The 18,165-nt window shown below is 32.3% G+C and overlaps 1 protein-coding gene across 2 annotated transcripts in view; it reads left to right on the forward strand.

Moving 5' to 3' along the window:
• Positions 1–18,165, forward strand: part of LOC145287914 (uncharacterized) — a 1,114,340-nt gene that overhangs the window by 392,386 nt on the left and 703,789 nt on the right. For both annotated transcript variants that reach the window (XM_080135863.1, XM_080135862.1), the window contains exon 3: positions 2,487–2,541. In XM_080135863.1, coding sequence (XP_079991989.1) covers positions 2,487–2,541 — 55 coding nt within the window. The remainder of the gene's footprint in view (positions 1–2,486; positions 2,542–18,165) is intronic.

The raw sequence follows: 18,165 nt of genomic DNA on the forward strand, positions 1-18,165 counted from the left end.
ATCCTTTTTTAATTTTTAATTTTTTTTTTTTTTTTTTACAAAAATCTATCGTTTTTCTTGGTAATTTCTGAATTTTGATCAACTCGAAAAGGAAACGTTTTATGAAGGATTATGGAATTTGTAGTCCAAACATTCAACTTTAACTGCTGAAAATTTAAAAGGTCAGAGTCTAACTGTTCTTTCATTGGCAATAATTTGTATAGCTCCCATTCTATAATAAAAACCAATGTGTATTAATTTGTGTATAAGTAAATATATGTTCCGTCTTGCAAAATTAGCGAATAAATCACAGGCCCTTTTCTACCTCCGAGATGACACCATTTCAAGGGATGAAAGGAAACAGGAATGCAAATAACAAGACAACCACATTAGGCTTAATAACTTGCTTAAAATGAATTTGGAAATAAATCCTCCACGGTATATGTAACGTTGTTCACGAACCAACACACGTTGTGTATAGTTTGTCGCAACAACATTTATTTCTTCATTGGTACAGGCATGACGTGATCCACGGGATTTAGAACGATCTCCATGTGTCTCTCGAGATCCTGAACATTATCTTGTCTCTCACATGATCGTCTCTTTCTCCTTTTTATAGTCCTCTCCTTTCCACTGGTGACGTCACTAAACATTATTTACACACATGCATCGACGCTGTTACATATAATGTTTCTTTTTTTAGGTCAACAGAAATAATAATTTATCTATGAAGAATTGAATTACTGATGCAATTTTATAATTTTTATATGAATATTCAAATAATATCTCTAGATAAATAGTTAATACAAACACTGGTGGAACATATATTTTTGTTGTTGTTATTTTTGATGGAGAAGGTACACTAATGTATTATACTATTCCTAGCGTTTGTATTTTAAAGAGAACATGTTTTTAAGACCTCCATCAATTCAGCATTTTTTTCCTCTGTTTTTGTAGTGATACATAATGAAAAATGCCTGGAAGTAAACGTTAAAAAAAATTGAAATCGTTGTAATTATTGAGTGGTCATCTTTGTTCAAATAATCTTTATTTAATAAATAAATAAATAATATCGTGCCGACACTTTATAATCATCAAAATTTGTTGTAGAATATGGCCAGAAAATGAATGGTCATTTGAACAATAAGAAACCTTTCCATCCACCGATTGTCATGACCATTAGCAGCCCTTCCCAAGAGTCCATTGTTTTAACTCTCTTCAGTCTAACATTCTCAGGAAACATGAAGTGGAATATGAACATAAAAGGTAGGCTCCTTTTACTAGGCTAGAAAACTTATCACACTTATTAGTATCTTATATCTCTATAAAAGCCATCATTCACCTGTGCATGGAGTATGTTGCCACATCTGGGCTAGTGCACCAAGCACTAGCCTATCCTCCTTGTACAAGGAGTTATACAAGTTGCCGTAATCACCATAGAAATATTAAAGTTCACAATTGTTTTTCATACCTTGGTTACTGGTCGTTCTTCTATCATATACTTCTGCAGTGATCTTTCTAGACTGAGGGATGAAATTAAAGCTGATGGAAGACGACAGTTATTTATTCAAAGTCATCATTTCAAATTACTGATCAATCGGTTGAGGGGAGTGTAGGAGGGAGAAAGGGTAGAGGTCCAAATCATTAATTAATAATATTTTGTCAGCCAATATCTGATGCTGATGCATGCTTTAAAATGGACTCTTTTTTTTTTCTATCACCCACTCTCTTTGAGGCATTTGATATCCTATCTGTTTTTAATACATTGGCACAGCCTAATCAATTTACAACACTAGTTAACTTCTCCTCAACCCTCACAGTGCTTCCATTTTCTATTAATCTCAACTAAATTATTATATACGAGTTTATCTACGTGTTCAATACCTAACATGTTTTCTTTGACTACTTTTGTTTTTTGTTCGTACTCTTTTTTTGTTTGAATTAAGTCTATCAAAGAGGAGGGTCATACAAATTTGTTTGTTAGTAGATGAGCCAAGTTACAAGTGAGATCATTACAAAACTTGAATTGGGACAGATTTCACTAAATTTATTTTTGTGCCGATCCAAATAAAAATGTGGTCCTGGATATGACCTTAAACTATATCCAGTGGTGAGGCCCCAGCTTGCGGGCTTTGGGGAGTGTGGAGCTACTCTTTAATTGCCATTGCTCCCAGGTCCACTCTGACCCGGAGTGGTAGTACCTGTTAGGGTCCCAACTATGAGTTAAATAGAAACTGACTTGAAAACAAGAAATATATTCTATTAAAAATTTTTTTCTTCAAAATCTTTGGATTTGGCATTAAATAACCCGAAAAGGGTTGAAATGCCGTAAAACAAAAACAACCAACCAACCAAATAAAAATGGAGTTTCACAAGTTCCCTCTCTTTTCGTTTTACATTTCAAAATACACTGCATTCTTAGAATTCTACTCTCTTCATTTTTCTTATTTCTTTTCTGGTTTCAAACATTTTATGGACTTAATCTCTTTTTTTTCTTTTATTTTCAGTGTTTTTATGATTTTGGTCATCTGGCTTTTCCGTAGATATGTTGCTTTTGCACAGGTAAGTTTTTTATATATGAAAAATGTGCTTCATTGCTAAAAATAACAAGTTTATTAATATTTGCTAAAGTAAAAAAAATCGCTTAATGGAAATCAAAAACATGTCAAACATTTTATTATAATGTTAATATTTCGAAATTTATCAAAAATGTATCCTTTGATAAAAAAAAAAAATGATCATATAAAAATTAAACTGTTGGGACACAAAGCTGGACGTTTTTAACTTTTTGCAGCATTAATTCTTTGCTTTAACATGCAAGCCAGTCCACACGGAATTTCTCTACCAAATGGCAATGAAAAATGTCTTTGTAAGAAATGAATGTACTGTGCATTCATTGTGTGAAATTGATTGAAGAACTTATAATTCATTTATTCAATAAAGTTTCATTCCAAAAGTCTAAAAAAAATTGTATGCATATGCAGGTATATTTCACATTCCAATTAAACCGCATTTTTGAATTCTAACGACTATGTATCGTTTAAAGAAAAAAAGATTACTCCTTCCATGACATAAACGCATTACATATTTTGAATTCTAATGGCTATGTTTTGTTTAAAAACCAAAAAAGAACAAAAGCATCCCTTTCAGCAATTTTCAAATATTGTACTTATATTTCATTTTTTCAAATCAATCATACTGAGGAAATTTTTAAATAAAGGTGAAGCGGTGAAGAATGTATACTTTTTTTCCTTTTCCCATATTCAAATATACATATATAGTGTATATCCTCCATGCATTTTTTGCTTTCAAAATAAGTAGTCTAATTTTATTTTACTTGTTTATATAAATTACTAACCTTTTTTGGCTAAGAATTGAAAATCAACATATTTACTAAATCTAAAATTGCTTCTTCTCTAGGCATAATTCAACAATTGACACACGCAAAAGTAAAAAGTGTAAAAGTATCATTTTGTGTAGAAAAAACTGTTATTTCATAATCTCAATTTATCATGAGCTTTTCGTAAGTTTGACTTTGAAATTCAATCTTTTTATATAGTTAACAGGAAATCCATATCAAAATGTAGGACTATCCATCACATTCTTCTTCTCTTGGCAGTACTTCGCAAACGAAGATTCTATAAAGGGGGTTTTCCAGGTCGACTGCAGGCACACTTGTGGCTGACGAGCCCAATGCGAGGCAAGCAGGTTTGACCATAGCGGCTGCAGTCAAAAGTCACGTCAGGTTTTGCTTCTAAGGCTTCCCGGATCTTCCTCCTACAGCACTTCTCCTGCAGATTCTCTGTGCGGGAGATCTCAAAGGAGGCGACAGCCTGATGGACAGTACGTCGCCAGGTAACATGGTCAGCAGCGAGAGTAGACCGCTGGAGGTGGACAATGTGGCAGTCACATAATACCTATATAATATACATATATTTCAATGTGCAGAATGAACTCCTAAGCTAATTAACAATAATTGAAACAATCATATATAAAACATTTATGCCATTTAATCTATTCTATCTAAATAAAACAGTAAATATATGTATTTGTGAGTGCTTAACCGATAAACTCTTAAACTACTGGTCACATAATACTGAAATTAACAGGAAATAGTAATCGTTCATCAAAGATGATTTAACAAGTAAAATCTTTGTTTGGATGGATGAATAACGGGTACAGAAATATATTGACAAGCTGAAATGCAAAATGTCCATTTCAACTTGTTGGCATTTTTATTAGTTTTATGCATGTGCAAATTCAATCATAGCTAGAATTGGTTTAATTTTAAATCTTTCTTGTCTGTCGGGTTAGCTCAAACTGTAGGGGACATGTCTGGATCACTGAATGAAGAAATGCGACTGGAGCACTAAATCTTTTAGTTTTGATTCTTGCTGATGACACTTCAGTCATTTTTTTTTTAACTTTTGAAATCAGTACCATTGGTTCATTTTATGACCCGGCAAGCTTAGGCATCCTCTGCTAGTTTTATATAATTTACATGAAATGTTTTGTTATTCTCTTTATTTTTCATTATATTTTCGCTTATATCTTATGTGTCATTTCTCTTTCAATCTGAAAATGAAACTAATAATAGTAATAAAATTAAATAAAATAATGCTAATTGATGACATGTAGTTGGTTAAGGCTTTCTTAGTATGAATAAATGTAACATTACAATCAGGGATAAAACATATTTTATAAAACCAACAAGAACATAACTCAGTTGTGAGACTATAAAGCTCTGATAGGCAATATAAGTTTAAATTTTGTTAAACATGATTGGACTTGTTGAGGTTATATAAATGCAGGGCTTCATTTGCTACAATATGGACCAAGTTGTGAGTCTCTGCAATGAACAGCAAAATTATCTTTAAAAGTTTTACTTTTATCTTTTCCTTCACCTTTAGTTTAGATATTCCAAAATTAAATCTATTCTGAGTTAGACTATGACGGTGTGACAAAAGTCACGGAAACAAGCAACCAAGGGTGGCGTGTGCGATGCTCAAAACTCAAAACCTGACTGATAGGATATGAAAAGGCGACATATGCTCAAATTTGTGACAACAATCATGGAAATAAGTGGAAAGGGGCGTGTGCGACGCTTAAAACTCAAAACCCAACCAATAGGATACAAAAAGGCGACATATGTTCAAATGAAAATGCGGTCGAATTTAAACATATGTTGTCTTTTCGTGTCTTACCGGTCAAGTTTGGCACGTTGTACATGCTACTCTTGGCCACTTGTTTCCATGACTGTTGTCAGAAACTGATATTTTGACCAAGTTTGGTGACGATTGGTCAAGTGAAGTGAATTAAGTTTGTGTATAAACATAGTTACAGATTCGACTGAATAAATAACCTTTTTCGTAGTGATAAATATTGCATTTATTGGGAAGTTTTAATGACTGAAATTGTTACAGTAAATTTTTTGTATTTCGATTATTCAAATTATTTTTCTCATGAGTATTATTGTTTTTTTTTCTTTTTGTTACTTTTTTCTTGATTAGTTAAGCAAAGTGAGTGCTAGTCTGTGCATAAACAAACAGTGACACATTAGACTGAATACATAACCTTTTTAGTAATGATAAATATTACATTTATTGGGAGCTTTTGATTAATTAAATTATTAAAATAAATTCTTTTTAATTATTGCGATTATTCAAACTACTGTTCTCATTTTGAGTTTTATTTTCGTAATGGTTCAGCCGATGTAACTTCCGACTTTCTTGAGGTGTATCTTATCAAACTCTGGAATCTTTCTAACTCTAATATGTAGCAATAAGTAGTGTTCTATTGTGATAAATAGGGCTAGGACAACAGCATATTCTTTTCATTGTTTGTACACTCGAGTATATATCCTACACAGACACAATCAACCGAGAACCACATCACTCTACATAAAAACATAAGATATCAATGGATATATAACTGAGAGTCAAAACAAGGAAAAGAATATGCTGTTGTCATATCCCTAGTGATAAGTAGTAAGACTGCAAACTTAGAAAACAAAAACAAGTTAAAGGTTACCAAAATTCATTCAAATAATAGAAATCATGAATCCTCATCTCAAAAATTCAGAAGTAAAAAGATGAAGGGATTCTTGGGAATAAATTCCAGTTCTATTTTTGCCTTCACCTTCAAATATCCGACTCAGAAGAGTTTTTTTCCTCTCCTTTTTCATTTAACATTTATTTCTAAGCACACCCTCACTCATAAAACAACAGATTTTTTTTTTTTCATTACAACTCGCAAGGAATTTATTAGATGTGACCTTGTATGTCCATCAGATTTGTCCTTTGGTCATGCTTAAGTGTTTTGGAACAATTCTTAATATTTTAAAAGCTACATGGTCAAACATTATGATAATTGGTTTGTCGATTATGACAATTGCTCTCAAAATGTACCTAACATTTTGATTCAATTTTGTGCAAAAGAATTGACTTACTGCCTAGACAAAAGCAGCCATGTACGTGTCTTGCATGTAAAATTGTCCTTCAAGAAAAACGTGGCTGTGGAGCAAAAACTTATAGGAAGCGATCTCCTGTTCAACGTATTTCTAGCAAGACGGATTCCCATAATGGCTTGTATGCATATATACAAAAGTGATATTGTTCATTCAATGTGTAAAATCTTATGGACTGATTCTAATAAGTATGGCTGTGTTGTTTTGATTAGTTAAGGCGACTGAAAGTGATGATTGAGATTACCAACAGTGATGGAGTACAAAGATGGAGGAATTCGAGTGGGTGATATATATGAAAGGTAAAAGAAACCAAAAGAATTCAATTGAAATAAACAAATACATATAACAGCAACATTGAATCAAGAGTTTTATTTTTTAACATTTAACATTTTTTTAACATTTAGCATTATTGCTGAGAGGCTCGGAATAGCATTATTGCTGAGAGGCTCGGAATAGCATTATTGCTGAGAGGCTCGGAATAGCATTATTGCTGAGAGGCTCGGAATAGCATTATTGCTGTGAGGCTCGGAATAGCATTATTGCTGAGAGGCTCGGAATAGCATTATTGCTGTGAGGCTCGGAATAGCATTATTGCTGAGAGGCTCGGAATAGCATTATTGCTGTGAGGCTCGGAATAGCATTATTGCTGTGAGGCTTGGAATAGCATTATTGCTGTGAGGCTTGGAATAGCATTATTGCTGTGAGGCTTGGAATAGCATTATTACTGAGAGGCTCGGAATAGCATTATTGCTGTGAGGCTTGGAATAGCATTATTACTGAAAGGCTCGGAATAGCATTATTGCTGTGAGGCTCAGAATATCATTATTGCTATGAGGCTTTGAATATCATTATTGCTATGAGGTGTTGAATATCATTATTGCTGTGTGGCTCGGAATATCATTATTGCTGTGCGGCTCGGAATATCATTATTGCTGTGCGGCTCGGAATATCATTATTGCTGTGCGGCTCGGAATATCATTATTGCTGTGCGGCTCTGAATATCATTATTGCTGTGCGGCTCTGAATATCATTATTGCTGTGAGGCTTGAAATAGCATCATTGCTATGTCTGTGAGGCTCGGAATAGCATCATTGCTAAGTCTGTCAGGTTTAAATTTGAAATGGCATTGCACAGATTGAATGAGTGCATTTTATGTGTTCTTGTTTTTCTTTACTAACTTATGTTTTATAGGAGTTTGTATGTTTTTTAATTTGTTCTAATGAATCCACACCATATTCTATCTGAGACCAGCTGCCATTTTCTAGCAATTAACATCAAATTCAAGCTTTATTTGGATATGAGATTCTCATACTTCAGATTCTGAATATTGTGTAGCTGGTTTTTATGGATTTTGTTTAATAGAAGGACGACCATTCAATACTGGCACAAAATAGGGGGTGGGTATTTTCCATCATTTATCTTTTGTTTTGAAGTTAACTAGTTTGAATAAACTCTTAAAGCAATAACTTTGCTCTGATTCCACAGCTTTGCTGTTATCTATTTCCATGAAAAGTTATCTTCCTTTAAATAATTGGATTAGAGGAGATGACGATTTGTCACTATAGATGGCGCTGTTTACACTCTTTTCATTGCAATGGAAGAACTAATTTGCATAGGAATTGTGGTGCTTTGTTGTTAACCAATCATAATCAATTTATGTATATGAAATTAACACTCGGGTTGCTCCTAGTTTGTGCCCATTGAAATAAAGGGTCAAAGATAATTATAAAGTCGTAATTTGATGGCCTATGTGGATGCTGAAGACGGAAAGAAGGATCGTTGCTTCCAGTTCTTTAAATAACTAAAAGATTTAAAAACGAGAACAGTTTTCTAAACTCTTGTAGAAATATATTGTTCTGATTCTGATTTGCTAGGCTTTCTGTGTACTTGGAATTCTGCAGTACCAATATATGTATAATAAATCTTTTATTTTAATAGAATATTATCCTGAACATTCATACTTAGATTATTTAAGCCCATAAAAATGGAAACCATTTATGTTTCCATAACATTTATAGATATACACATTTTCTTTTATGAACTAAAGATAATTTATAAACATATTTCCAGTCAACATAAATATTTAGGCTCTAATTATGCAAAATTTTTTCTTATTTTTATTTATTTATTTTTTTTGATAACTACTGTTGACACTTTGAAGTATTCTGATTTTCTATTTACGTCAAGAATAATAGAATTAACTGAAGAATTACTTGAAACTTGAGGATAATCTCCACCCATTGCTTCGCTTTGATTGGTTAACAACGAGCATGACTGACATAGATCCAATTAACAAAGGGAGATAACTCAGCATAAAGAAGTTAACATTAGAAACTTACTATATCTTTATTTCATTTTATTTTTATTTTATAAATCTTATATTTTATAATACTACTTATATCATAATTTATTTTATAATAGAAGACTCCTGTCTCCGGATGGGTTGAGGTTTTCTTAATATGAATTTGCTGTGTTTATTTATTTACATCTTATCAAACTGATTATTGACAAATAATTTTGTTGACAAAAAGTGCTGGAATTTAAAATCTGTCCAAGATGATGGAATTCATAAGTACCTTATTTATCCCCCCCCCCCCGGAAACGGAATGTTAGAAACTTGGTAAATAAGTCAAAGAAATAGATTACAAGAAGAATTTATTTTAAATCAACTGAGATTAACCCGTCCGCTTCTAGCAGGTTTGTTTCACTTCAATGTTTGTTGTTCCTTTGTTATTTATTTTTTCTAAAATCCGATTGCTGCATCGGAAAGGCCAGTTAAAAATACATAATATACTTTGTTATTTTCTTTAATTTAATCCCTTTTTTAGAATTTATTAGACAAAATTTAACTTTTATTTTACCGTGCCAATAAATATGATCATCACTGTATATATACATACATACATTTACCTACATACACATACATATATATATACATTTATACACATACATATATATACATTTATACACATACATATATATACATTTATACACATACATATATATGCATATATACACATACATATATATGCATATATGCACACATATATATATATACACACAAACACATAAACATATACACATAGATATACATACATGTATATATATATACATACATGCACATATACATACACATGTATATACATACATACACACATAGATACATATAATGATGGCAGATCAATTGATACAGGCTTCCATCATTTCAGGCCTACACGCGTCACAACTTTTCCATGGCTACAAGACTATTTTTTATAGACAAATGCCTAAAGAAGTATCTATACAAAGATTATGTTACAGAGTTTTAGCTTTGTATGACCGCTAAATCTCTCTCTCTCTCGGTTCAAAATGTTAACATCCAGCAACAAGCAAGAGCAAGATAGCCAGCAACAAGTCAAACTGCAGACCAACTTAATGCGGGTACTGGTCTCCCGCTTTGTTTTTTTTTAATCAGAGATTAGTATATATATATTCTGCCAGCGAATTCACATGCTCAAGCAGAGATGACACTGAAGACGGTCATTGGTATACATACATATATATACATACACACATATATATACATACACACATATATACATATACACACATACATATCTATAAACATACACACATAAATACATACATACACAATACATAATACACATACATATACAAATACTTACACATATATGCACACACATACATTTACCTACATACACATACATATATATATACATTTATATACATACATATATATAATATTTGAAAATATATATACATACACATACATTTACCTACATACACATACATATATATACATTTATATACATACATATATATAATATTTGAAAATATCTTTGGCTTTGAAACGATGGATGTGATTATTTCCATTGTCCTTTTTAATAGTGATCTCATAATTTAAAAATTAAAAAGAAGTTTTTTTTTCATTAATTTTAAGATAAAAAATAGTCATATATAACGCATTTCTTGTTGATGCAAACGATTAGGTTTTACTGTTTAAGCTGATCTGCCAAAAGGTTGCTGCTGGTGCTGATTCCTTACTGCCTGTTGACCAGCTACTCAAGCATTTAATTTCTGCTGATGATTTTTATAAGTAGCTTCTGTCTGTCAGCATAAACAATGGTGCTGATTTTTATGGTCATCTCGATGCTCATCAATTTCCATAATTATAACATTGTATATTGTCCCACTCTTTCACCACGATCAGCACTTATATATTTTTCAGTCAAATAACTTTTCATTTCAAACGTTCACAAACAATATTTGAAATAAAATTAGTACAAACTGTTTTTTTTCTCTTATGTTTGTATTTTTTTTGCAGTTAAGAGGAAATACTAAAAAGAAAAATGTTAAACTTAAACAAAATGTCCAATTAAGTCTGAGGAAATAAATGTTTACTTTTTTTGGTATACTAATTCAATATTTCAATAGTAACTGATAGCCGTTCAACTTTTCTTCTGAGATAAAAACGAGGAAAAAAAGCAAAACAATATAAACAAGATGATAATGGAAAGTAAATATACTCATGAATTATTTAATTCCCAAAAATCAAGAATAAAGAAATAACAACTCAGAAACCCTTGCTCAAATATTTTGGTAAACATCTTTTCAGATTCATATTCGGATTTCTTTCAATCTTGATAACTATAAAAGTTGTAACTAACGTTTCATTTTTGTTGTTGTTTTTTCTTTTACATTTCATTTGGAATTTATGTATCTACTGAATTTTGTCCTTTTTTTTCTCGAATGTACACCAGTTCGTTAGAAAAATACCCGTTCTATTACTTAGCAAGCACAAAAGAAATAAAAATCATCTTTCGAATTTGTTAGGTTTATTTTTATTAACATTTAAAGAAATACGAAATTAATAATATTGTACAAATTAAACAATAATTTTATTGTAAATGTATTTCTCAGGCGTCAAATTTATAGCGTTGAAATTAATTAAAACTATATGCTAAGAAGTGCTTTTCAAATAATACTGAAAGGCCTGGTCAGTCGACTCGTATGCTGACGTGTTTAGACACTCAGCAGCACTTATTGACCAACAGGCATAGAAAGTAAATCTTCATTTTTATTTCCAAATATATTTTCTTCATGTAAACTTAGCCATCAACAAATATAGCTTATGTTTTGCAAATAAAGTATAACTACAGTATTTTTCTTCAAATATATATATATATATATATATATATATATATATATATATTACAAAAATGCTATTATATATTATTGAAGTGCTTGATGCTAATGTCAGAACTTAATCTTAGAGACAATGTGATTTAGTTAAGGATAAATCACATGATCAGAAGAATTCAAGGCAAAAAATCTGCTACAATTGCTCCACATCCATACTCTGACAGGTCTAACCTGTAGTCTGTTTGCACTTTGTCACCAATGAGTCGCTTCAGCATAGGAATGAGGGGTGAGGTGCTGCCAACTCCACTCTCAGTTATAGTACCGTGCCCCTTTAATTTGCCAGGAGATATTATCAGTGTGACATTCTGATATTTAGACAAATCTGACTATATCTGTTAGTCAAGTCTGACACAGGGTTGGATAAAAAAGGGAATTCTGAGCTCCTTGTGACACAAAGGTATGTATAAATCTATTTCTTCTTTAAGCGATGACTAAAATAGATGATGATCACATAGTGTAGCAATTCGTCTTGGATAAGGAAAATTAAAAAATCATATCAGTTCTACTCTACTTGTTTCTAATCCTCTTGGGTTTTTCCCTGATATGTCAGGAAAAATGTTGGCTGGAGATTGCATAATCTTTGCTTTATTCTAAAGTATATAAAGGTACCGTCACAGATGCGCTCTTACTAACCTGTTCATTGTTTTTTTTTGTTTGTTTTTGTTTTTTAAGATAAGAGGAGGTCATAAAAATCTAGTTTCCTAACCAGCAAAAATCTCTTATCCTAACCTAAAGAGCTAATAAGGTTAGTGAACATTTTCAGAAGTTTTATAAGCCTGTCCTGTTTTTGATTTCTCTCTGTTATTGATGGCAGAAACCCAACCGACATTCAGTGTTCAAGTACAATGGAGCGTAAAGGAAGGGTGTGTGCACAAAGGAGAGAGTTTTCGTTGAACAGAAGCCAACAAACTGACTAAATACTTAATGTTAGGGGAAATGATTGGAGTAAATTGCTAAGAGATTTGCTATCAATCAGTTTAGCGCCATAAGGCGAAGAGAGATCTTGATTACAAACAACATTTGTCTTTTAGGTTAACTTGTTTCACTGCAAAAAAACAACAAAAAAACTCAAAACTTTATCAGTTTTGTGTTTTCTTTCTTTTACCGAAGAACCGAACTAAGTAAATTGTTTTTGTTTTCACTGGCAAATTCTATGATTGTCCGAAACATTGACACAAGTTTTTTTTTATTTTAGGAAAAAATTTTCTAAGATTAATTTGAGAAAAATATTTAGCAAGAGAGAGGATGGGGTCACAAGTGATATAATGGAATTGGTTAACCCAAATTCAAATTTCTTTGAATCTCTTATATAGACTGTAAAGAAAGGTAAGATGAGACGGGAAGTTGCCAGCAGTGGAGAAATCACAAAGACTACCAGGATGAATGCTTGATGGGTGTAAATAAACGGCTGAATGGTTGAATGCAAGGAGAAGCTTCTTCAGTCATGTTGTTCCTCTAGCAACGTCTCAGCCAAAGATCAGAGTCTAGCTGTGGACCAAAGAGCGAAGGAATAACTTCCCATCCTACAGACATGAGTATCCTTCACTTTGAAGTACTTCCTTCTGACTCAGAAACATTGTGGGTTCAATTGAAAACACTCAATCATCTGTAAATGGGAATGAGGAGATTAAAAGTTGCTATGGCCAGATGGCGCTACAAAACCAACCCAATTGAAGTGAATACAATGCAGCATTGCCTTTTCTTCCCTCTACCACCTAACCAATTCAGCTTGAAAAATCTTGTAGAATTTAATAATAATGCAAAGGAATAAACACAGGAGAATTCTACCCCTAATGCAATTATAGTTATCATTACCTATTTCATTTTCTTTCAATGAGTTAGTCCAGCTTAATGAAAAATCCCAATTTCTGAATCCTTCCGTCCTGGTCGAAAAGTATCCTGGAGCCCATTTAAGACTCTCAACCACCTAAGAATGAAAATGATCTGCTATAACCAGCTGGGGTCACAAAATCGATCTGTGAATACCAAACGACACAACATTGCCTTTCATGTTCTCTATTACCCAACTGGTGCAGCTTGAAAGATCTTGCAGAGTACAATAATAATGCAAATAATTAAAAATGTGGAACTCTCGTATAACCACATGCTTCAAAGGAGATTAGAAAAGGTATAAACACCTCTCTCCTCTTCAGGTGTAGGTAAAATAGCCGCTTTTATTCAATGAATTGTTTACAATGGGTATTGGGTTTCAGCATTAAATACTTGAATACTTGTTGAGATGCTGTAAGACTAACCAAAATGAAACTCTTTAGAAGTTTATTCCGAATTGTTTAATTCCATTGTGTATGAAATATTTTACTTTTATGCAATTCGTTTTTTTTTTTATATTTTTTCCTCAAATTCTGTTTACATTTTTCGCAGCGTGTATTTCTATAAGAATGAGAAATTTCCTTAGATTTCTTTCAACGCAAAGGACCAGTTTTGTGAAAGCTACGCCATGGGTGAATTACTCAAAATTTCCATGGAATCATCTGATAATACCCCAGTGAAATCATTTTTTTTCTTATATGCATTGCATCCGTGTTGGCAACTTAACTAACCAGTTTTATTATGGCCGCTAGCATTTGATAGAAATGACCACCTGGTGGTACCAAAATTGCAACTTAACGTAATCACCTATTTTTGGTTTCTAAATGAGTTGATCTTGTGCAATTTTCGTCTTTGCAGAATCTTTTTTTTTTCTTATTAGCCGAATTCTATATAAGGGAAATACTAATGTGTTCAAAATGGCTGAATATTGAACAGATCCATAATCAAATCTTGGATGATAATGAGTGAAATAAGTTAAATTGTACCAATAAAACTGATTTTTTTTTATTGAAAGTGTAGAATGAATCCTTGTTCAACTTGATTTGCATTTCTAAAATGCATCAGTTTGGCATCTATTCAATCCATTGCAGAATTTATCCAATTTTCTATAGGAATTTAGTGTTGGGTGTGCACTTGGGCTGAACTCTCTTTTGAGAGTCAAGTATTCCATAATACTAGCAGGACCTGTAGAAATTCCATGGAGGACTCATTCATATTTATTATACTGATGTTGGCATTCTGTGGACATTCAGCATAAATGGAGATGCCCTGATATTATTGTAGCACTTTTGTTAAAATTGCAAAAGTCTTTATCTAAGCTAGCAGGGGCGTCTGGCATAGCCCGGCTATAAAATACTCTTAAATATATTTTAATTTATGTAGGTTGCGTATATATTATTATAGAGTCAATTTCTATCGATTCTTATGTTTTATAAAGTTGTGATTTTAAAAAATAAAAAAAATATATCCATATGACTTGGGTGCATCAGTTTGAATCAAAACTGAAACCAAAACTTATGAAGAAAAAAGAAAAAAAAAATATATATAACTTGAGTGACATCTATGATATAAATCTCACCTGTCTGTTTAAATGTATGTATGCATGTCTGCCTACAACTTTCGGCAGAGGCGACGGATTTTCACGAAATTTGAATCGTTTTGAAGCTCAACCCTTTGGACGACAAATATCGAAAAATTGGCCAAAAACATTTATTCCTTCACCCTCAACTGGGCACTTTTCTACAAGGAAGTGTCGTTTTTTTCCGCCGATATTTTCTAAAGTCATCCCCTCTTCAATTGACTAGCCTTAATTTAAACCTTCGCCACTTCGGTTTGGCAAGGGATGCAACAGCAAAGACGTCACTTTTTTCACATTCTTTTCCTCCTTCCCAGTACGGGTTCGAGCCTACCACTTTTTTTTTTTTTTTTTTTTTTTTTTTGCTCAACACACACCTCCAAACACCCGGGCACTCAAGCTAGTCAGCTATAATCGAAACCGAAACTTATAGAAAATCTTTGGTAAAATTATTTATTACAAGAAATGGAAGGTCATAACAATTAAATGACAGTTACTCAGAAGAAAAAAGATGTAAGTGTGACACACAAAATAACATACACGCTATCGTATTAATATGTAGATTAAATGAAGAAGAACAAACTATTTTGCCATCATACTTTTTCCCCCCTAAAATAAGCTGATAAGTCAAAGGTTATGTTTTTATTTTTTAATTTTAAAATTTAGATGGTTCCCTTGGTCTTATTCACTTTGTTTTCGAGAACAAGAATGTTTTTTTATAAAGAAATTATTGGAAGTAATGTTTTTGTAATCTTTAAAATAAGTGATAATCTAGGAGAGCTAGGTGAGAAGAATATGCAGGATGGGCAAGATTTCTCAACCAAATTCTTCTAGAAGTTCTTTGTGGTGCTGTGTCTGAGAACGAGCATTATCATGATGGAAGATGGCTCTCTTTCTGCTGACTTTAGTCGTTTTGGGCTCGACATGATGAAAATATTTCAGAAAAATATGAATGACGCTTTAATAATCTGAAAGAAAAAGGTATAAATTAATCATTTATGCATAAAATAAATTACAATGGTTTAAAATATCCCTTTTTACAAACCGACAAAACTTTTGCACCAACCTGATATATAATGTATAATGAATAGTGCTACGACAAGAGAATATTCTTTTCATTTTTTTGACTCTCGAGTATATATCAGTTAATATCTTATGTTTTTAGATAGTGATGTGGTTCTCGATCGATTAACTGTGTCCGATATATACCCGAGAGTCAAAACAATGACAAGAATATTCTCTTGTCATAGCCCTAATAATGAAAGGTTTTGAAACAAATTCAAGGTTTCGTAAACTATACCGTTTACAGATTTCAAATAATCGGTGCAGACAAAAATTGAAAACTAAAGAAAAAAATGACAGAATTTTGAATAATATAAAAAGTGATTCAATTAAGCGGCGATAACTTGGAATATTTTTTTTAAGAGATCGAAAACCTCTGAAGCAATTAATGGTTAAGAATAACGCCTGTTCTTTCCCCATTAATCAGTAATCTTATTAATTAGATTGCTAACGAGACGAGGACAGGTGTTATTCTAAGCCCAATCGGCCGGATTTCTCATTCCTTCTGAAATCCTCTGTATAAATGTCTATTCGAATTTCTGCTGTGTAGTGTTAAAAAGCAATTTATGTTCTTACAAACGTAATTGAGCACTCTGTTTTATTTCTTTCAAACCACATAACTCTACTATATAAATATATATCGAATATACTAAGGTTGTTCCATAAGTAAAAACTATTTTTTTTTCTTTTTTTTACTCAAAATGTTGAAGAGAGTCGAAGACGAGAGTGGTACCATAAAAAAAAGAGGGATTTTTTTATGCTCCAGAATTTATTTTTCTACATCATTCTCAACGCACTTTTACCAGGAATCCAATGATGCACCCCTGCTTCTGCTGCACGTTCATGACGGGGATTGCTTTCTTAGTCTCACATCGTCAATATCTGCAACATAGAGATGAAACTTTCAGGTCATGAATATATAAGTTCAGTCATCATAACAACGCAATTTGTAATCCCCTTTGATCTATTTGGGCGGAATAAAAAAATAGGAGGCATTCCTTTTGGAATGCCCCTCGTAATTTTTGTTTTTATTTTAGCCTTAAATAGGATTATATCTAAGAAATCAATATTTGATTCCGATTAGCGATGTCTTTCTTTTTTATCTTTTTGATCAATAAATATCTTCAAAAAAAGTGATTTTAAATTTATCGAAATAATGGCAAATACATTAAAAAAAAAGACTCGGCAGGATGTTTGGGTGCAGGCATAACGATTTGAAAATTAAAAAGAAATATTCATGTGCAATAAAATAAAAATAAAAAATAAAAAAAAGGTGTAAAGAAGAAAAAATTGAATATGGTTGAAATGCCGTAAAAAAAAAAAAAAACGAGATCAGAGTATTTTGAGCCAATGGCGAGGGGTATTGCATTGAGTGCAGTTTTTGCCATGGGGTTGTTTGATAAGATCCGAGTGTAAGCTTTACATTATACGATGATGAAAGAAAGATTACAGCACTTTTGATGCATTTTCGGTGTGGGCGAACGCTTGCTTGTATTAAAGTGTCCTCCATGATATCCATACCAAACCACTGAACTTGGCTTGTAATTTAACTATCACTATATTTGTAACTGCAATATATATAATCTTAGCTGTGATACTAGGGCTAATTTTCTGAGTAGGTGCAACACTCTGCCTGACCCTAATGACTACAATTCCGAATCCCAATGAACTAGTTGTTTCTATAACTGGGAGGGAAAAACCTAATAGCTAGCTACGAAATCTTAATCTTAATATACATTTTACCTCCAAGACGATTGCGTTTGTCTTACCTGCATGCAAAAAAAAAAAAAAAAAAAATCCCCTCCCTTTCTTCAAACTAAACCTTACCTGTAACTCAAAAATCCTAATGGAAATCTATTTGTAAATAAATAACCCCTTTTCTCTTGAACGCTAACAATCTACTCCTTCCCACCTATCCTCTCTGACGGACCCAGTAGGTCTTCCCAGATCATCCGTCTAGGAGAAGGGAAACTCTGAAACTAAACCAAAGGGGAGGGAGGCCTCTTCAGTCTTAAATGACAACCTTCCTAGAGCTGGTGACTCAAACAAA

Source organism: Euprymna scolopes, chromosome 11, assembly GCF_053919585.1.
Source record: "Euprymna scolopes isolate OS-2025 chromosome 11, ASM5391958v1, whole genome shotgun sequence".
Taxonomy (NCBI): Eukaryota; Metazoa; Mollusca; class Cephalopoda; order Sepiida; family Sepiolidae; genus Euprymna; species Euprymna scolopes.